General features: G+C 44.2%; 1 protein-coding gene and 1 long non-coding RNA gene across 6 annotated transcripts in view; one reads left to right on the forward strand and one right to left on the reverse strand.

Annotated features, from left to right (window-relative positions):
* Positions 1 to 742: 742 nt before the first annotated feature.
* The window catches only part of LOC306915362 (myosin phosphatase Rho interacting protein), a 50,964-nt gene continuing 29,924 nt past the window's right edge, over positions 743 to 21,782 (reverse strand). The window contains exons 10-25 of one of the 5 annotated variants that reach the window (XM_079492679.1): positions 17,810 to 17,866; positions 16,926 to 16,994; positions 16,730 to 16,819; positions 16,505 to 16,614; positions 15,412 to 15,985; positions 15,151 to 15,288; positions 11,103 to 13,775; positions 8,694 to 8,841; positions 7,056 to 7,173; positions 5,665 to 5,824; positions 5,338 to 5,445; positions 5,043 to 5,129; positions 4,695 to 4,857; positions 4,157 to 4,242; positions 2,439 to 2,513; positions 743 to 1,836 (exon numbers count right to left, since the gene is read on the reverse strand). In XM_079492679.1, the coding sequence (XP_079348805.1) occupies positions 2,481 to 2,513; positions 4,157 to 4,242; positions 4,695 to 4,857; positions 5,043 to 5,129; positions 5,338 to 5,445; positions 5,665 to 5,824; positions 7,056 to 7,173; positions 8,694 to 8,841; positions 11,103 to 13,775; positions 15,151 to 15,288; positions 15,412 to 15,985; positions 16,505 to 16,614; positions 16,730 to 16,819; positions 16,926 to 16,994; positions 17,810 to 17,866 (4,614 nt within the window). In that variant the 3' untranslated portion in view covers positions 743 to 1,836; positions 2,439 to 2,480. The remainder of the gene's footprint in view (positions 1,837 to 2,438; positions 2,514 to 4,156; positions 4,243 to 4,694; positions 4,858 to 5,042; positions 5,130 to 5,337; positions 5,446 to 5,664; positions 5,825 to 7,055; positions 7,174 to 8,693; positions 8,842 to 11,102; positions 13,776 to 15,150; positions 15,289 to 15,411; positions 15,986 to 16,504; positions 16,615 to 16,729; positions 16,820 to 16,925; positions 16,995 to 17,809; positions 17,867 to 21,782) is intronic. The other 4 variants (XM_079492678.1, XM_079492681.1, XM_079492680.1 and 1 more) reach the window with 4 other exon arrangements.
* On the forward strand, positions 749 to 2,236 carry LOC306915363. The gene is made up of 2 exons (XR_013788803.1): positions 749 to 1,711; positions 1,743 to 2,236. It is a non-coding gene; the product is annotated as an uncharacterized lncRNA (long non-coding RNA).

Consider the following 21,782-nt stretch of genomic DNA (forward strand, 5'->3'; position numbering starts at 1 on the left):
ACAAGGTGGACCCTCTTGTAAACAAGTGTAATGCTATTGGGTCGTCCACTCACAGTTAAGTCTTTTTATTGAGCTGTGCTTGAAATGTACTGTAATTCTGCAAACTGTTAATAAAATAAAATAAAGTTTTTAAATGTTTTTATTACTGTATCGTTTGATGTACTGATGTCTGTCTATGCCGCTGCTGCAACCCAATTTGCCCTTCGGGGACACTAAATAAACTTGAACAGAACCGTGAACAGAATTTATATGCAAGGCTATTAATTGTGAATTTTAAATGTGGTTGCAAAGCTTAAAAAATAAATATAAATCACAACCATTATGCATTTTCAAGGGACAAAAATCAGACCCCATTTTTGTCCTGGTGCTTGTGACTTGTAAATCCATAAGTAGTTGATACATGGGTGTCTTCTGGTAACTTTAAATGTTTTTATGAATAGCATAGATTTAAATTTACATTTATTCTGCTTTACATTTAGTTCCAGAATCAAAGTTGAAGCTCAACATCACATTGACATCTTTTGCAGCAGCTATGGTATTGGTGCCTGTCAATTTGTAAATGCTGACCTTTTTTGTTTTCCGTTCCTTCCATTTTCTTCCTTTCAAAGACATAATGTAGTGTTGAACTGGTCTGGATCTAAAGCTTTTTGTTATGGAAAAAAAAAATCAATTCTAATCAAGTTTGCGATCACAGTGTAGGTATGCTGGCAGAACAACTCCACAAACTAAGTCACGCCTGAACAAGGGTGCAAAAATATTTATTGCTAATAAACCTTTAGTCAGTTGGTGTACATTTGCTGTATATTTACAATAATAGAGTACAGAGGAATGGGCATGTGAGACAACAATCCAGAACATTTAAATAAATACAAAGGGACTGCCACTGAACACGACTACAAACATAACCACCTCCGACAACTCCTATACAGCTGACCCAATGATTGCAGCAAGAAGGAAAAAAAAAAAAAAAGTCTATATAAATTTTCATATATATATTTATATTATAATCAGTGAATCAGATACATATGCATTCAGCAGTCAACCTTTTCATGGATAATCTAAAATATGGTGAATTTAAGACATCTATGATGATCACCACATAGAACTTAAGCAAACGGCCAATGAAGCGACATCCAATGCGGCAGACAGTTTGCATACATCTTCGTCCCGCGGCTTGTTTATCGAGTGACAGTCATCGGCGATGAAATGATAACGGAGCGGTGCTGGCCTGCTGGGGGGGGAGGGGGGGTTCTCAACATGTGCACGCCGACCACACCTAGCATAATGTGCAGGCATGAAGGCCAAACTAATTCCTCAGGTTGGTTATTCGGTCATTAACATGTAGCTGTTGTGTGTAGCCATTAAACATCACACTTATTCCTTTGGCTAGCAACACAGTCTACGCCGTTAAAACAGTAGCTTACACGGTCAGGGTTTTAGTGTATGCATGATAGATGCTCAATTAAAAACAGTACACAATATTTACAGTAAGATTTTAACAATAAAAAACAAAAATGTCACAGTAACTGAAGTGCATGGAATGCGGACACTATAGACATGAAATTCAAACTCAAATTCATTCTTTTTTTTTTTTCTCCTTTTCTTTTTTTCAATAATATAAGACTTGTGTTTTGTGACCAGTGTGTAGTGTTTCTAAATAGGTAATTACAGAGCTAAAATATAGTGGGCCTCTAAACATGCAGCAAGTTAGGCAGCCATTAACGTGCCAATGTCAGAACTAGGCAGGCCATTAACGTGCCAATGTCAGAACTCCTTAGTGTCTTTGTTTTCAAACAGGTGGAGTCTCTGTTCATCCGTCAGTCCTTCCTTTAGACTCTGGAGAAAGACAAACAGAAGAGAAAGACAACAGGGAATTGAGACAGATCAGGTAATAACATAACATTGTTGCCTTGATAGAGCCATGTCATTCCTTAGCAGGCAGCGGAAGTCAAGTGCTTCACAACACAACAGTGCTTATCTATTGTTAACAGGTGCTTAACACAATGCACAATATGGGTGAATGCATTCATCCGAACAGTGCAGTGAGAGGAGTAAAACCCAAAGACAAAACTTCACTTGTGACCTCAAAGCCTTCTAGACACACCGTGTGGCACTGAGGTAATCTATAAAGCTATAAGTTGTAAACTGGTAAACAAAAAAAAAGGTATGAGTGAGTAATGTGAGTGGACAAATGGATCAAATTGTATTGAGAGCCATACCGACCACGTAAATAAAACAGAACTACATAAAAAGATTTCTATGCTCTGTGGGAGCCGAACACAATTTCTTCTCATCAGCCTGCAACCTGGGACGTAGGGGGATTTGTGTTTAACGACGTTGAAATAGTGACACCGTCAGAGAGAGAGCCACACAGTGCTTTAAGAGGTGAAGGAAAACAGGAAGTGGTTGACACTGGTGGAGGGGTCCGGTTGGTTTACCTAAAAGGAGAAGGGTAGAAGGCCTAAACGTCTCCAGCAGCCCTAACTGTCCCAGGGCATGTCACGATTCACAGACTGAGAACAGAAGGGGGGAAAAGAACAAAACACACCAGCAAGCGTGTGTTAAGCAACTACAGTGTTACTGGTGCAACAAAGTCCATAATTATGAAGGTCATTCTAAGTGTGTGTGTGTGTGTGTGTGAGTGTGTGTGCAGCTTGGCAATAACATTGCCATATTATGTGGCGCACCGTTCAATAATACAGGTAATAAAACAATTGACCTGTAGATGGCAGTATGGCATGCTACATGACTTGTTTATTGTATTTAACACACTAAATCCAGCTGTTATGAGAGACCTCTACTGGCAAAATTAATCACTGTTCAGAAAAAGACAATCATTCAGCAATCCAGTGTAATGAAGATTACATTCTAATTGAAAGGGAACGGCTACAGTAGATGGGTTTGAGGACTAGTAACAGCTACAGTAGATGTGTTTGAGGACTAGTAACAGCTACAGTAGATGGGTTTGAGGACTAGTAACAGCTACAGTAGATGGGTTTGAGGACTAGTAACAGCTACAGTAGATGGGTTGGAGGACTAGTAACAGCTACAGTAGATGGGTTGGAGGACTAGTAACAGCTACAGTAGGTGGGTTTGAGGACTAGTAACAGCTACAGTAGATGGGTTTGAGGACTAGTAACAGCTACAGTAGATGGGTTGGAGGACTAGTAACAGCTACAGTAGGTGGGTTTGAGGACTAGTAACAGCTACAGTAGATGGGTTTGAGGACTAGTAACAGCTACAGTAGATGGGCTGGAGGACTAGTAACAGCTACAGTAGATGGGTTGGAGGACTAGTAACAGCTACAGTAGATGGGTTGGAGGACTAGTAACAGCTACAGTAGATGGGTTTGAGGACTAGTAACAGCTACAGTAGATGGGTTGGAGGACTAGTAACAGCTACAGTAGATGGGTTGGAGGACTAGTAACAGCTACAGTAGGTGGGTTTGAGGACTAGTAACAGCTACAGTAGATGGGTTTGAGGACTAGTAACAGCTACAGTAGGTGGGTTTGAGGACTAGTAACAGCTACAGTAGATGGGTTGGAGGACTAGTAACAGCTACAGTAGATGGGTTGGAGGACTAGTAACAGCTACAGTAGATGGGTTTGAGGACTAGTAACAGCTACAGTAGATGGGTTGGAGGACTAGTAACAGCTACAGTAGATGGGTTGGAGGACTAGTAACAGCTACAGTAGATGGGTTTGAGGACTAGTAACAGCTACAGTAGATGGGTTGGAGGACTAGTAACAGCTACAGTAGATGGGTTGGAGGACTAGTAACAGCTACAGTAGATGGGTTTGATGACTAGTAACAGCTACAGTAGATGGGTTGGAGGACTAGTAACAGCTACAGTAGATGGGTTTGAGGACTAGTAACAGCTACAGTAGATGGGTTTGAGGACTAGTAACAGCTACAGTAGATGGGTTGGAGGACTAGTAACAGCTACAGTAGGTGGGTTTGAGGACTAGTAACAGCTACAGTAGGTGGGTTTGAGGACTAGTAACAGCTACAGTAGATGGGTTGGAGGACTAGTAACAGCTACAGTAGGTGGGTTTGAGGACTAGTAACAGCTACAGTAGATGGGTTTGAGGACTAGTAATGGCCTCCCTATGGGTTTGAGGACTAGTAATGGCCTCCCTAGTTTTCGGCAACCTACCTTTGACCTCAGGGTTCGCTCAGAGCGTTTAGCTGCAGCAGCTGCCATCTTGAGGATGTCTGGGTTGCTTTTGGACTTCATTATATCTAGTGAAGACAATGGACACTTAAATAGCAAGGTACTCCTGGCAAGTGTGGGACTGCACCACCAAGGACCATATGCCAATTGCCACACCTTCTATGGTGTGCTGCAAGATAGGGTGAGCACTTTCAGCCGTAGGCTCATACTCCCCCCCCGAGGATGCACACGGAACGATACAGACTCTCTATTATGCCAACTGCTATCTGACTATACAATGCGAATGCATAAGAACTTCCTCCCCCCAATTGGCATAAGGTCCTTGGTGGTGCTGGTCTTGTGTGGTTTATGTCCATTTGTGTTTATGTCTGTCCAGTAGTTTTAGCTTTCTATGTGTCACAGTGTGCTGTTGTAACGCTTCAATTTCCCCTCGGGGATTAATAAAGTATATCTCATCTCATCTCATCTCATAGTTTAATGGTAAGCATTTGATTATTTGCAGTGTGAGCGGTTCTCCTACCGTATCCTCCTCTCTCCATCTCCTCCAGTGAGGGCTCCCCCAGTGCCTCGTGGGCCAGCTGCAGCTGGTCTCTGAGCCGCCCCAGATCCCGCTCGGCTTTGGCCTTGACAATGCTCAGCTCTGTATAGATGTCCTTATACTTATCAGTTGAATATTTCTTGTCCTGCACACACGCATACACACACACACACACACACACACACACACACACACGCTATAAGATCTCGGATAAAGGGTCAATTGAGTATTATCTACATTGTTTACCCTTCACTTCAACCCCCCGTGCCTAAGAAATTTTCATCCTGAAGTGCCTGAGAAGGAAGCCAAGTCAAATGAAGAGAAACATACTCTTTGGGCAGACTGGAGTTCATCTTTCAGCGAGTTGATTTCCTGCTTCAGGTACTGGACCTCAGATTCCTTCACCCTCAGCATCACCTGGCATGTGGAAAAGACATGCAACTTAATACTGAGCAACAATCTTATTAACCTCCATACATCGGATTACAGACGCTCACAGTGGAAACTCTGCAATGATTAAGGTAAATTTGCATCTGCCACTATTAGTGTCATTACGGTACACAGAGGGAACCATAATGTACACTTAAAAAAAATAAAAAGTTTCAAGAGTAAAAGGTGAGGGTACCTCTAACTCGTAGAGCTCCTTGCCCTGTATGGTGGTCCCCGAGTCTTTCTCTTCACTGGTCATCTGGCGCATCTTTGTGATCTCTGCCGCCAAACGGTTGTTCAGCTCCTAAGAAACACAAACAACTACCGTCTCAATTCAGTAGGTAAAGGAAAGCTTCAGCACCAGGGAAACCGTGACACATGATTCATGTGTATGTTCATGCATCACATGCAAATGTCGAGGCTAGCAAGCCACGGTTTCTCCAAGGAGAATGCGTGTGAGCAGCCATGTTGCCTGTGAGCAGCTGTGTTGTGTGTGCGTAGTGTACAGTAACGACTTGTGCACCTGATTGTGTGCGTTGAGCTCCTGGTTCTCTCTCTGACACTGCCTGAGGGCCTGCCTCTCGGCCTCCAGTGCCTGGGCCAGGTGGGCGTTCTCCAGGCACTTCTGGGAATACTGCTCCGACAGCACCTCGATCTCCCGCTGGAACGAACACAGCTCCTCTCTGAAACACACCGCGATAAGACACACGAGACATTCAAGAGAGTTCAAACAAGAGCTACAGCGGCATAAATTCTGAATTATTCTGGCCTGCCTTTGCTTTTAAGTTCACGCTTTGAGCCTGAATGAGGTTGATTGATGTCTGATTAGGAGCATACAGTGGGGCAGAATGGCAGAGAAAAACAGATAAATTCAATGTCACACAGACCAGACTGGAGTCCGGTCTGTGGGACATTGTAATTCCATGTTTGGCAGGGTCATATTTTGCTACCCATCACCTGTTGCCTTGGTTACAGCTGGCAAGCAGCGGACTATAGGAGACCTTCTGCCCAGTTGCTTAGTTTCACAAAGCGGGATCAGTAAGTTAGTCCAGAAAACACAGACAAACAATGGTCCTGGATCGAAGAAAGGGCACAACTAAAATAGATTTTTACAGCCGTTTCATGCTTACCGTTTTCAATCAGATTGTGTTACAATCTGATTGTAGAGAAACTCATGGAATAGACTCATTAAAAAAAACACACACACATTTCCATGGACTTGACCTTAATAAATGCTCAAGTTTTCTGATGGGAATGTCATGTGGCAGGTCTCAACACCTGCAGCTCCCCAGGTGATGTGGTGTGATGTGTCATAGCATGCAGAGGACAGGCAGGTGGGAAGTCAAGTCAACACCCAGTATGTCTGTCTAGTCTGCTCATGTCGCAACTAGACATATGGAACAGCAGAAGAGACTGGGACTATTAACATCGGATCATTGCCAAAATCAAATTAAACAAGTCATCCTTTAAATAAGCAAAGGCAAGAGGAACCAGCTAGTTTGACTCAAACGTGCTATCAATAATAAAACGACAGATGTGGGGGGAAAAACCACTCACCGCCACATCTGAGTTAACCCATTAAGATCTGTGTCAGATCTGTGTCATCTGTTGAAAAGAGCAGATCTACAAGCTCATAGCTCGGCACCGAGTGCCACGCTACGAGCTTGTAGATACCGGTAGCTTATTTATTTTTTTTATCGTGAAAATGTGTCTCAAATCATTGAATATATATTCTTTCCCAGCGAACGTTTTTAACTCATATCTTTGCTTCTGGGGGGTCCCTGGAACAACATATTTTCAGATGGGGGTCGGCGGCCGATTACATGTTTGGTGTCCTTAACATGAAATCGTTTTTTACTGTGTTGTATCCTACCAGAGGATACAGTACTGGAGCAGCGAAGGAAGCAAACTTACTCGTACTGTCTGCGAATCTCCTCTATGTCTGCATTCTCCGTGTTGTTGTTAGCCTTGCGGGCCTTGTCCAGCTCCTTCTCCAGCTCCGACCGGTGGGCATTCTTCATTGCTTCAATTGCTATGGCAACAACAAAAAAACAAAGGGCTTTACTGAGTGGAGAACCGGCAAACTCTTTCTTACATGTGTAACCACTTTCACTGCAGAGCATAATAACCCCACGCCAATGTGTCCAATGAGCTTAAAAGTACTGTACTGTATGGTTGGTAAAATCAGTGATCACATGCATTTGTGATCACATGCATTTACTAGTCTGTAATGCCTTCAGATATGTACTGTCTTAAATGGGAATTTCTCCCTAACCCTTTTTTTTTTTTTTACAAAAGTAAGTTGATAATTATGTATATTGACCAACAAAAAAAAAAAGATATAGGGGAGCTGAATCTGGAGCTGGTCCTTCAGCTGCTGCTGGAGGGGTCTAACGCTAGAACTCCTATTCAATCGCGCAATTGGTTTTTGTTTTTTTGTTTACATCTGTTCTAGATGATGTGACAACACCACTCCATGCATTGTTGACACTGCACTCTTCCTGGTCTACGTGAGCTGATGTTAGACCCCTCCAGGAGCTAGCCTGGCTAATAAGCCAGACCGAATCAGCCGTTGGCAAAAAATAAATTGCCTGCCGGCGGATTACGGTCTGGAGAGGCTCAATTTATTGTACGCCCATTTCCTACACCAGAGAACTGGTGTGGCCAATCGGAACACGGTATGCAATATGGGCGGGCTTTGGTACAGTGACGTTCAATGCTTGAGACCATAGACATATATACATAGACGCCCCTTCCGGCTCTGAGGCGTGTGTCAAAATTTAAGGCACTATTTTCCCGACATTCCTTGCGAAGAATAGCGGAAGCAAAGCGGAAGCTTGTCAAGCTTCCGCGTGCGTAACATAAGTCCCGGAAAATACGTGCTGTGATTGGCCAGTAGTCACTTGAGTGACAGCGAGAGACATGGAGGAGTCACATGAGTGACGTAACTTGGGCAGCGACGAAGTCGCCTTCAGCAAATGCCTTCAGCACTTCTAAATAAGAAAGTTGCGGAGAACTGTTGCTTTGTGTTCACTCTTTAATGTTTTCTGTTAGTAATCTAATCCCCCCTAGCTCTGATGTTGTATTGTTAATAACGTTGTTGTCTGTGTTTGTTTGTTTGTCTTGTCTTGTCTTGTAATGTATATTGTCATGACTGTTATAAAGATTTGTTAAAAAAAAAAAAAAAAGCCTTCAGCACTGCACTTCCGCCTTCATTGGGATACACGTCGCTCCAATGAACTGCAGCGGCAAATGAGGCGTCTATGTATATATGTCTATGCTTGAGACCTTTGACTGACAGTAGCTCTGACCAATTGCATCAAAGAGAAAATGTTTGAACCCGCCCCCCGGGAAACAAGATCCATACCCAGCATCTCCAGACTCAAATACCACACGACAGTGTGATTTGAGTCTGGCTTATTAGCCAGGCTATCTAGGAGCAGCTCCAGCTCTCCTATATCTTTATTTATTTATTTATATCTTTTTTTGGTCAATATACATAATTATCAACTTTTGTAAAAAAAAGGGTTCTTCATCCCAGGTTCCATTTACCAGCTATGGTTGCTGCAGTCTCCTCGGCCAGCAGCCTCTCCTTCTCCTCGTGGAGGTTCTCCAGCTCTCTCAGGTGCTTCCTCTGGAGCTCGTCCACCACCTTCTGGTGCGACTCCTCCATGGCCATGAAGCCCCGCTCACAGGTGGCCTAAACGATACATAGGAGGGGGTTCAGAGGCAACGGTTGAGCATACAGGTCATCTGTGACGGGACCAAGAGGTTCCCCTAGCTGGCCAATGTGAGCTGGGATGTAAAAACCTCCTGGGCCCCACACACACACACACACACACACACACAAGTTATCTGCTGCTGATCATCATCATCCATTTAATAACAAGCTGCAGCCTGTTAGCCACGAGCAAGATGAGCCTGTATGAGTACAAAGATGTTAAGAGAAAGGCACGGAATACATCGAAGCAGTGAGAGAAGTGGGTAATACAAACATGTGCCTTTAACCCATTCTGACCTGAGATCAGATTCTAAAAATGTCTTCTACATCCTGACAGTTTTCTGAAAAAGCTATGTTTATGTCAGTCGTTCTTCGATTTTTCAAAAATAGCAGACCTACAAGCTCGTAGTGCACCACTCGGTGGCGCGCTATGAGCTTGTAGATCTGCTATTTTTCAATAGCTAAAGCATAACATAATGCTAACACCAACAGGGGTTCCCGCCCAAAATGGGTTAAACCCTATGCACCTAAAGGCTATTAATGCACTGACAACTTGACCGAATGCCAATTTTTAAAACGAGTTCAAGTCTGGTTGAAAACGTGTACACAACATAATCTGCATTGGCCCTAACGAAATGATCAGTGTGTGTGTGTGTGTGTGTGGGGGGGGGGGGGGGTTCAGATGCCTCTGGAAACAGACGCCTGGTCGGCATGAGGTATTTTTGGCATGCCCATCTGTGTCGAATTATGCAAGACCGGCAAGTTTGTATTTACACCTTTGGGTGGTATGGACTGGAGAAGGGGGAGGGAAGGTAATCCTAATCAGCACACTTTTAGAAAAGAGCCATTCACAGTGCTATTATAATTAACAGTGCACGTTTCCACAAGAGGAGATTTGAATGGCCTTTCCGACTGGCTTGACCCCAAACCTAGGCCTACATCCGTCCTCTATTCACTGCCACTAATCTGAGGACCCAGTCAACGGTGGTGCCCTGGCCTGCGCTCCTCCCTCTCTGCAGCAGTTAAAACAGGCTGCAGCCCCAGTCTGTTTTCATAGGGATAAAAGCCCTGAGAACTCAGAGTAGCGCAGGAACTGACTGTGAGAGACTGAGTGAGCCAAGTCTCTCCCGCTGGGCATATGGAGACTCTCTGGTCTTACATCACAGAGCACCTGCACTTTGTTTACTGTTGATACAGATTTGTGTGTGTGTGTGTGTGTGTGTGTGTGTGTGTCTGCATGTGTACAAAAGCTCATATCCTGTTTGAGGAGTGCAATGGGTTCCGCTCGACCAATCCAGACTATTTACGTAGCTTGTAATGGTGAGGACTAATTAAGTTACATGGTAACACAAATTATTTCCATATATTTCAGAGTGGATGGAAGGAATACATTGCCGTTCCTCTAATTCACAACAAACATGACTGTATTAGCCTTTAGCTCAATGCAATACTTCCACTGACTTTAATTGTAACATTAGAAAATTAAGACCCAAAAAGGCGAAGCCAAACCTAGTTCTGTAGGTGGAATAAAACTAAGATAAATTCTCTCATATATTTGTAGAAAAAAAAAGAAATTCTATAATTAAATATTATACAAGACGGTTCAATTAATTTCATATTAATCAGAGCCAAGAAGGTTGAAATGTTAACGTTATCACAGCTAAAGGAAAAGAGATTGGACCCATGTTTGAATAAAGGCTAAAATAAGTTCCAAAACCATGATTTAAAAAAAATCTACTTTTGGCTCCAAATAAATTACTTCAAATAAAAGAAAAAAGGGTCAACCTCTTTGCCAATACCAGAGTAAAAGATTGGATTAATAAGCACACTGGACTAACACAAGAGGAACTCATTTCATATTAATATAGCCTCAAATGACTGGTTCCACGAAAATTGTGGGACAGCATCTTACAGTGTCAAATGAAATGATCAGATAGCCAATGTCAAATCTTGGTTACTTGAGACTAACTCAAATAATCAAGAAATTGCAGCGCAAAAACGTCCACAAAATGGGTTCCTCGGTACAAACCTACTGCAGCTTTAACAATCACAACATGCACTCAAGAGAGGGTTAGTGATCATGCAACATGGGGGAAAACTGGTTTACAGAACGAAGAGCGGGAGTGAGGGTGGGCGAGGTTAGGAAGGCAGGGTAAGGGGACGGGGGATCTGGGGGTCTGCCACAAGGGAACACAAGGCGTCACGGATGGAGGACGGGCAAGGACAGGGAGTGCTGCCACCTTCAGATTCTCCAGGTCTTTGTCATATTTCCGCCGCAGTGTCACGTTGTCGCCCTGCTGCTCGCGTCGCCTCATCTCTTCGGTCAAGGCCGAGACCTGGGCCACCAGCTCCTGGATACGCTCCTTGAGGGTGGATGCTGGGGGTAGAGTAGTGGGATCATCCCTGACCGCAAAGGCGCTCGCTGGAGTCACCACGCATCGCAGCTCCTCCATTTCACGCTCAAACTTCTCTAGGAGAACGCTCCTTTCCAGCTCATGCTTCTTCGCCAGGTTCTCCATGCAGGCGGTGAGCGAGTCTATCTCTTTGATGTTTTCCTCGGAGCGGAGACGGAGCACCTCGCCGGCCTTAGCAACGTCCTGCCTCAGGTTTTCCGCTTCCTGCTCATATGCGTCCTTGACCTCCCGCAGCTCCTTCCGATGTCTGGCTATCATGTCTTGAAGTTCAATGGCTTTATCCAGCGAGTCTATAGGCTGTCCTTCGATCTGAATGTGAGCTAGTGACTCTGTGTCCCTTCTCACCGTTGCTTCAGATAGCCGATTCTGAAGATCTGCCAGTTGGGATTGTATATCTCGTGTGAGCTCTCTCAGTTTAGGACAGTTTGCACAGTCCAAGCTGCCATTCTGAATGTGTGTCTGCTTTTGCTGTAGCTCTGCGTTATGTTCATACTTCAGTCTAATGCTGACATAAGACAAGTGCGCTTCTCTAAAGGCATCTAAAATATATTCGTGACAGTGTTTCGGTCGATCACCAGAGTTGAAACTAGCTAGAATCACAGACAGGAGCTTGTCATCTTTTTTGGACTTCAAAGTGGAGATTATCTGCTTCAGTAAATAAACCTTCTCTTCCAGGATCTCTCTGAGGTCATCCAGGATGAGAGCGTTGGTTTCATTATTGAGCCAGCTGTACATGTCCGAGAGGCTCGACTCTGTCACAAACACCTCGCTATCAACTTCCATTTTTTCTTGCGGACAAATCCTTCTCATCAAAAGCAACATGCTCCTCTCCGCCATCATACGTTCTGCCAAAAGCCTCTCAAAGCTTTGTGTATTTCCTGCCTCGTCTTCTGGTCTCTCTTCAGTAATACTCAACAGCTGGCTCCAGAACTCTCCCTCGAATACTAATCTCTTCAAAATTTTCTGACTCACGTTAAATGACGCCACGTTAGGACATCCAAGGTATTCTGTGATAAGTAAAGTGCTTTTCAAACCACCGAGTAGTTTCTCTACATTGACGTCCACCTTCGATAACATCTGCAATACCCGATGAAGTGCTTGAGCCTTCAACTCAAACTCTCTGACTACTTGCTTAATAAGTCCTTCTGCACCCTGCCTCTCGCCCACATGAAGTCCTTCTGCACCCTGCCTCTCGCCCACATGAATTACCCGTTCAACCCGTGCAACACGCATCTTTTCTTCCATACTTGCAGTCATCTCTAACGTATCTTTTGACATCCGTAGTTCATTTTCTGCCTCTAATAGTTTCTGACTATTGATTCTCTCAGATTCCTGGATTCTAGTGATTAGTTCACTGGTCTGTGCCGAGAGTTCTAAACAGCGCTGCTCCGTGGTCTGCAGGGCCGTCTCTCTTTCAAGCAACTTGGCCTCAGAGGCTTCAAGCAGCTCCCTGAGATGCTCTTTCTCCGACAGCGTCTCGTCGTTGTCGTCGTTATTCGCCAACTGGAATCCCAGACCTTTCAGCGTGGCTTCCTTCAACTGCAGTTTCTTCTCTGTGTCCTTCAGGCTGTTCCCCAGCTCCTCCAATGTCACCAGAGCTTCGTGAAGCCTCAGAGACTTGTCGTTTAGCTCCCTCTCATAATACTCCCTGTCGATGGCGTTGGCCTGGTTCTCTGCCAGTTGAGCCTTGACTCTATTCAGTTCCTCCATGATGAGGTAGTGCTGTTTGCTGCCCTGCAGGTCGACCAACTCGGCTTTCAGCCTGTCGATCTCTCTGTCGGCTTCAGTCAGCTGGTTCACCATTTCTTGATATCTTTGGTTCAGCGCCCAGTTCTCGCTGGACAACAGCTCCACCCGCTGGGACAGCATTGCTACCGTCACCTCGTTCATTTCCGAATGGTCTTCGATTTTTGAGATGGGACAGTATGGGTTTTTTAAGCTTTCCAACTTTTGCCTCTGAACCTTCCCTACCATATCCTCCATGGTTAGCAGACGGGTTTCGTAGCTGCGGATGCTTTCTCCTGCCATGGCTAAGCTCTTCTTCATGGTCTCATTCTCTACCTCCTGTTGATATTTCCAGGTCTCCAAGAGATTATGGAAGCTATTGTGTTCCATTGCCTCCTGACTGCAACTGTGTGACCGTAATAAGTTCACCAAACCATTAAGAGTCAGAGGGTTTCCAGCTATCAAGTCCTCTAGCTCTTGAATCCTCTCCGTGCTATCATGGAGCAGGAGGCTAACTGTCTTTTGGATAGGTTCTGGGGGAGGGCTTTCCAGAGTGGGGGTTTGTGGGGGTTCAGAAAGATAAGGTTCCTTGATGGAGAGGTGAGAAAGTGAGAGGCCAAGCTGTGCCTGCATATTGCGCTTTTTCAGTTCTTGCAGCTGCAGGAGCTCTTTGGTCTCCTGGTACTTCTTTGTCAAGCTCTGTGCTTGAGAACTAACCAGTTCCGGCCTCTTCGTCTGGGGCGTCACATCAGCCTCCAGAGCTGGGTGCTCCAGCTTGGAAAAGGGGACCAGACAGTTGGTTAACACACAGCAGGGGACACACAAGCTTGCTAATTGTTTCAAGGGTCAACTAATTAATTATTTCCCCCCATTTTCCCTCTAAAATGTGACATTGAATTAAACATTCCCAAATGATTAATGTTTAACTTCAAAGTATGTTGATGAACACTAATGATATATATATAAAAAAAAACATCATTCCAATTTAATTAGGCCTAAATTATGTGAATTGAAAGCATAGGAAAGAGATTTAATGGCCGATGTTAGTTAATCACGACAGAGCATGCACACTAAATGGTTAAAGGTTATTTCATGGGGTAAGTGATGCAGAATTAGTTTCAGCTGGATGGTTTACTGAGGGATGAGGGATGGAAGAACAGAAGACCAAGTCCAACAAAAACACGTACATACATTTTCAGTTATTTGCACCACTCATTCACTGTCTTTCACTAAACATAAGGTTTGTTGAGAGAGATGTTGGATTTCTGTCGTGCCTCTTCTAAAGCATAGCCTAGAAATGCAATTCTCATAAAATAAAAGTGATAAGATTTCACCACAGTCTTGCAAAACCCTGGAATGTAATATTTCTGAAACAAGACAAAACAAAATGTACATGTTTTCATAATGATTACAAACATATTCTAAAGATTTAAAAGAAACTCATGGAAAGAAATAACATTTTTTATAGCATGTCTGAACATCTGTATGTTGTATGTAAATACAAATAGATAGACTTAATTTGTCACAAACCTAGAAACATATCCACACGCACAAGGTCAACGGGATTCAACCCAACAAAATCAAATTAAGCCACGGCATGGCTGATGACATTTGTTAAAGAAAAAAAAGGATGGTCTATAGTAGTTAAAAGAAAATGAAATTCGGACTTCCATGCAAATAATTAGACAAGCTGAGAGGTTATATATTTCAAGCCAAACATTTAATAGCCAAAAAGTATAATCCCGTTAATAATGACGACCAATGTTATTTGGTTCATACCCAATTGAATATTCAGCAAATCAACTTCCTTCCAGCGTAAGTTCTTGAACTCTATCCTCTACACAAGCCTAATCCATCACATAAATAAGAGATACGCTGATAGAAGCCAAAGTAGTAATAAGATCTCCATGTTTTTCTTCGCATGCAATGAACTCATGCAAAGGCACATATCTGTAGTCGTTTTGTAGCATCGAGGCCTGTCAGTTTCTTACAACAAAATACAACATGCAAAGATTGTTACAAAATGAAAGGAAAATACTGCTCAGTTCCGAACGAATGCATGAAACCCAACAGCAGGCCTTTTCCAAGACATCACATCATAATGCAGTACAGCACTGAATACGTAGCGACTAGTAATCTGATGACTCACCGGGGAGATGTAGCCTGAACGGAAGTCCTGCTCTCTGTCCAGGGCTGTTCTCAGCTGGGTTTCTAACTCCTGCTTGTGCTGGTTGGAGTCGACCAGCTGCTGGTGACAGCTGCCCAGTTGCACCTTCAGCTCTTCTACCTGGAAAGGGGGCGAGCCATACAAAAATATAGTAGATAGTAGAAAGATAGAACAGTAAATGGTTAAATTGACTGAGCTTTGTTCCCCGCTTTCCACAGATTCTGCCACTCTGTGTAAACGTACCCCTTTCTTGTAACTTTCCAACAGTTTCTCCAGCTCCGCCGCCTCTCTGGTGTGCACAGTTGCGGGCAGGGGAACTCTCCTCTCATCCCGTATGGGTGTGTTCTCAACCTGCTGCCAGTGCTGTTCAATCACCTCCTCCACCTGCTGCTGCGTCTCCACAGCTAAGGGACCTCCCGCGTCAAGCTCCGTGTGTCCATCGCCCCCTCCACTCTCACAGTCCATTCTCCCTCCCTCGACAGCGGCCGGGGGCTCGGCACCCGTGCCAGTCACAGACTCGTACCTCTTTCGCCTCTCTTCCCTCCTGCGAGTCCGGTCGAGGTCTCCGAGGTCTGCCTGCAGGCCTTCGGCCTCCTGGGCCCGCTGGTGGGCCAGAGCCTGGGCGATGGGTCGGAACTCTGCCCAGTCGAAGGTCTTCGAACGACCTTCCTTTCTTCGCTCGCGGGCCCGGCTCTTCTTGACGCCCGCCGCAGGGTCTCGCTCCGTCGACGACACCTCAGAGGAAGGAGAGTCCTGGGTGACATCTGGTCTAACCAGACCCTCCAGTGCAGAGAAGGAACTGTTGTCCTCAGTCGAGCTGAAGGCAGGCAAGACATTTAAAAAAAGGTACACTGAAACACTCGTAGCCTTAATTGGGTTATCAATTAAACAATGGAACATGCAAGGAAGAGTGTTATGATGCATAACATCACGGCTGTGATGTAATTCAGCACCAATGGCAATTGTACTATTGCTGCTATGCAAATGATTTAGTTTAACCCATTTTGACCTGAGATCAGATTCTATAAATGTCTTCTACATCCTGACAATTTTCTGAAAAAGCTATGTTTCTATGTCAGTCGTTCGATTTTTCAAAAATAGCAGACCTACAAGCTCATAGCGCGCCACTCGGTGGCGCGCTATGAGCTTGTAGATCTGCTATTTTTCAATAGCTAAAGCATAACATAATGCTAACACCAACAGGGGTTCCCGCCCAAAATGGGTTAATACATATCTGATATGGTGCTGCGAATGAAACACTGAGATCAAGGTTTTATGAAGAGTTTAATCTGCTGTAAACAGCATTGCCAAGCGATATTAAGATGGTTAAACTGACCTCGCCACATCAGGAGCGGTGGAGGGTCTCACATTCTTCATGACTGCCTGGATCCAATTCCTCCGTATACCTGCCGTCATGGCTGACAGAGTGTGCATGCCCTCCTGGGTCTGAACATTGGACAGTCGGTATGAGACACATAGATTAGGCCTCAACGGACGAACATGTGGTATGCTAAAACAACGACAAAATGTCTATTATTATGAGAAAGGAGTTGTCCCTCACATGTATTTGGAAACCATAGTTGCGTTGCGCCTGGTACTCCGTGACATTGTAGCAACTAGACAGGTCAATCTCACCATCCAGATCAGAAGCCTGAGGGGACGCAAACGTGTCAAACATGACATTTAACAATCGACAAGATCAGGAAACATTATTGGCAAGATCAATATAAGCAAATAGAAAATATCAGCTGCGTCACCTCTTCAGCGATGGAGTCCTTGTAGTATCGCAGGCTGTGGTCCGTCAGCACAAACCAATACTTTTTCCACTGCAGCGGAGAGGGGTGAGAAGAGAAAAAGCAGGGTTACACAAAGTTCAAAGACAGAATGGTGTCACAGCAAAAGACCGCAATGCAGAAGAACATAAAACCGCCAACTTGGGTAATGAAAAACCGACGAGATACTTGAGAAATTAGAGTTTGTTCACGTTGTGTATAACATAACATTCCCAGTCTGTAAAAGCCGCTACGAGATGCAGGAGCGTTTGCAGCTCCTGCTGACACCATCATCCCTGTCCATATGTTGTGTAAAATGCATGTGCAAAGGGCCTTGGGTTTGCTCTTTTAACTGTCCTCATTGAAGCTCTGACATCAAAGTCTGACCAGACCTCTGTAAAGGCCATATAATGGTACACAGACAGACATTCTGAGGTGCTTGGGTGGACATTTCAGATGTCGTTTGAACTTAAGCCACCAAGTCCCTTCTTTGATGACTGCTGACATAAAGTGAATGCATTACATCACACTCAGCAGCTACTTGAGCTTCAGTTAAACATTGGGTATTTTACAAGTGCACATTATTGCATTTTATCGTATGAAATAAACACAATGGCTGCAATTGGCAGAACAGAAACGCATGGAGGGAGCGCTCATTTTGGTGCCCGCCACGATAACCTATTCCTTTCACCACGGCTTGCCACGATGTGCAAGGCCAGTGTCTGTTCGGCGCGAGCCTAAATTAAAAGGTTTGTTGTAAAATGCACATTGCATGCACATTACACAGTACACAGGATGTGGAATGGACCAAAAAGGAGCACTTCCACACACGTAAAGCTGTCTGTAGACCTAGCAAGCTCTGAGTGTACCTGGCTTTGCTCGTCCAACTTCATCATCCAACCCTTTTTGAAGTTCAGCAAATCCGGCTAAAAAGGAAGGGGGGGGAAAAAAAAGGGATAGTGAGACACTGTATTCATCTGAATGAAAATTAAAGGCTCTCTTAAAGGACCATACCAGCATCAATACTACGTATTCTCATCATAAGCCATATATCGTACATAAAAAATAAATCTGTTAGTTAATTTTTAGATTTCACATCCATCTATAACAGCACAAGTTTGTGCACAGTTTGGGTGGCCAAATCAGATGTGGAGTATGCAGAAGTGCCGTTTTCACCTGTGCGTAAGTAAAAACAATTTTATTAGAAAAACTAGTTAAAAGCTTAAAAACTAGAAATCAAAATCAAAAAGGACAAACAAGAAGGGTGTGTGTGTGGGGGGGTTATGTAGGGAAAGCCAGTTTGAAAAGGTGGGTTTGATGCGACTCTGATGTGAGTTGGGAGTGAGTTCCACAGAGAAGGGGCAGCCACTGCGAAGGCCCTGTCTCCCCAAGTTTGTTTGTTGGACTTGTGGGGTTCCAGTTGGTTGGCAGTGCTTGACCTGAGCGAGTGAGAGGGGACATGGCGGTTGAAGAGTTCAGGCCATGATACGTAACCTCTGCGTTTACAACCGCGCACAGCTTTATTTTCCACAGTGGGGCCAGCTTTTGCAGTTTCCCTCTCTGTGATGCGAAGGAGCGATAGGGCTTTCACTTCTAGTGATTTTTGCAACCACTCCTATAGAGCGTTGCAGTCCCGCCCCCTACCATGGACCAGGAAATTATTCTCCGTTCATTTTCCTCAGACATTTCAGAAAGTATTTATTTAAAGACGTTTACGCCGCGGACAAAGCCAACTCGAGTCGTGACAAATCATGACTACAAACGGCAAAAAACGGCAGGTTACAACACTTTTGTTGTTTTTCTTCTTTGTAATTATTTGTTTGGTCCAAAATATTGTTTGTGTTGTCATGAGTTGTCACGACTCGAGTTGGCTTTGTCCGTGGCGTAACAGTCTTTAAATAAATACTTTATGAAATGACTATGGGAAAAATGCATTTGGATTCATTTCCTGGTCCATGGTAGGGGGAGGGACTGCGACGCTCTATAGACAGCTATGTGTGTGGCTGTGTCCCTGGGTCTGTCCCTGTGTCCCTGGCTGTGTCCGAGCACGTTATAGCGTTTGTTCACCACCAAGTGTCACCGTTGCACAGCCTAACACACAGACACACACAGGCCAGGGAGGGCTTGTACAGTACAGTACAGTACAGTACAGTACAGTACAGTACAGTACAGTACAGTACAGTACAGTACCACTCACTTCAGACGGGTCTGATTTTACTAGTTGACTAGTTGCCTAGTTTACTAGTTGTCTAACTACCTAAAAATGTTTTTTTTAGAAATATTTGTACATTTAATGTACGTGTATGTGTACATTGGTGACTATAATCTAGCATTTTATCTAATCTTGAGGCTTCATTCAAAATATACGCTTTTGTGTGTCTCACTCTGACACGATATTCGCGGTGAAACAACATGGACGCGTGGCGCTAAATGTGAGCTAGCCGCAGGCGCCCAAGCTTCTACTTTTTTTTACATGCAATTACGAAACTTACCTGAAGAACTAAACATGATACGACTAATAAATCATGGAGGTAGGGAGGGACTATTTTAGGCTAAACTTAACCATAATCCTTTGGTGTTTTAATATGCAGTATACACAACAAAAAGCTAACCTTTGTCAAATTTAGTGTGCTGGATTACCTATCTCAAGATAGTTTCAAGTTGATTCATAAAACCTTACTGAAATGAACTGAATCCAATAACCCCCGTGAAAATGACACAAACGATGTCATGTGCAGTATGTTTTGGAAAATGGTCTGTAGTAATGTTGAGTATTATACACCTTGAGTCATAGTCACATCATGCGGTATGGTCCTTTTAAGACTAAAAACAATATGACACCATGCAAGACAATTTATTTTGCTAATGTTGAGTTTTTAACTTGTGTAGGCACTGAAACATAAGATCACATTGGCTTTATAAAGTAGACTATGAGTTCGGTTCACTTACCTGTGGCTGTGACACAATTAATATAAACACAACAAACATGAATGAATTAGCCCAAAACGATAGCAGACATTTGAGCTTTCGACACTTCCAAGTCAAAAGGCTGCACGCACGCCGCTATCATTTCAAAACAAAAATAATAGCAGCAGCAGCAGAGACAAACGCATGCTCACTCAGCGGAGGGTAGAAGTTGACCCTACCAATGGCTCGGACAAATCTATAATAGGTTTGTTGTTAATATAATGATCATCTTTTTAGACATGATCCACTTGACAGGGGCAACTTCTGCCGACGTTGCTATATTGCTGCTGTTCTGTACTACGATAGCCGAGGTTGCAGCGTCCAGTTTTGTTGTAGTCTGCTGTGATTCCACACAGTGGGACAAAACACACACATGTGATCAGTGCCCTCAGGAAGCAGTGGTAAGTTGTGACACACACACACAGTCACACTTTGTTCTGTCGCTCTCAAAACGCGCACGCGCGCACGCACGCGCGCGCACGCACGCACGCACGCGCGCGCGCGCGCACGCACACGCACACGCACACGCGCGCACGCGCGCGCGCGCGCACACGCACACGCACACGCACACGCACACGCACACACACACACACACACACACACACACACACACACACACACACACACACACACACACACACACACACACACACACACACACACACACACACACACACACACACACACACACACACCAGAATGGGTGCTCCAAAATCACGCAAGATGATAAAAGGCTGCACACAGAGATAGCAGGAGGATAACCTGGACAGGAGAGGTAGAGAACCCTGCATCATGGACGACTTGCCCTATAGCTCCACACTCTCACACAACCACACCTAGGCCGAAGAAACACTAGCATTAGTGTCTGTAGTAGGTTCAGGCCACAGATAAGACACTTGGAATCTAAATGGTAAATGGTGCCTTTATCCAAGGTGCTTTACATAGATTGTGCATTACATTCACCCACCGATGGCGGCGGAAACCATGCAATGCACCAACCTGCACATCGGGAGCAAATTGGGGTTCAGGACACTTCGACACTAACTCTGGGGGAGTCCGGGTTCGAACTGGCAACCTTGCGGTTACCATCCAGCCACTCTACCCCTGAGCCCCCGCCACCCCTAATCTATATTAGTGACAAAATCAGCTGGCCCAACGGAGATATAATGCATAAGCTAAACAGTCCCCAGATAATTTTGCTTCCGTTTTAATATAATTCATCTGAATTTGTTGATTCGATCATTAACAGAAGCAGTAGCAGACAGAAACGGGGAAAAAGACGTAAGACCAACCAAGCTAAGAAACAGCTTCCCAAGCAGAGCTGCCATGAATAGAAAGGACCAGCTTTGCTTTAACACTTTGAGAGCCCACGCAAAACTGCCCAAAAATCACTTTCACCTAGAAAATCCATTCACATTTTTTATAATTCAGCCGACTGTGGAGACACATGCTGGAACTTTTTACTTTGAAATGTTTTATAGTTTCTGAGTTATTTAATTTAAACGCCAAATGCATTCTCAATGGCGAAAACACAAACTTTGGCACCACGTATTAAAAAAAAAATATATATATATATATATATATATATTATTATTTTTTTCCCGTCTTGGGCTCTGCCCGTGCGGTAATACCAAAGACGTCCACAGACGTCTTGGGCACAAAATGTGTTAAGAATGAAGTCTGGATCAACTGAAACCTCCCTCTATCTTTAATGTGTGCTGTTCTTTTCTGATCCGTTAGATAACCTCACTGGCCCTTCAACTAGGGCTGCACCAGCAGAGATAGGAGATCAGCTATTTTCACTAGAACATCTGTTCAAAAATGTTAATGTTGATTTGTTATGCACAAGGATGCTTACGTAATGTTAACGTTGAT

Source organism: Electrona antarctica (assembly GCF_951216825.1).
Source record: "Electrona antarctica genome assembly, chromosome: 22".
Taxonomy (NCBI): domain Eukaryota; kingdom Metazoa; phylum Chordata; class Actinopteri; order Myctophiformes; family Myctophidae; genus Electrona; species Electrona antarctica.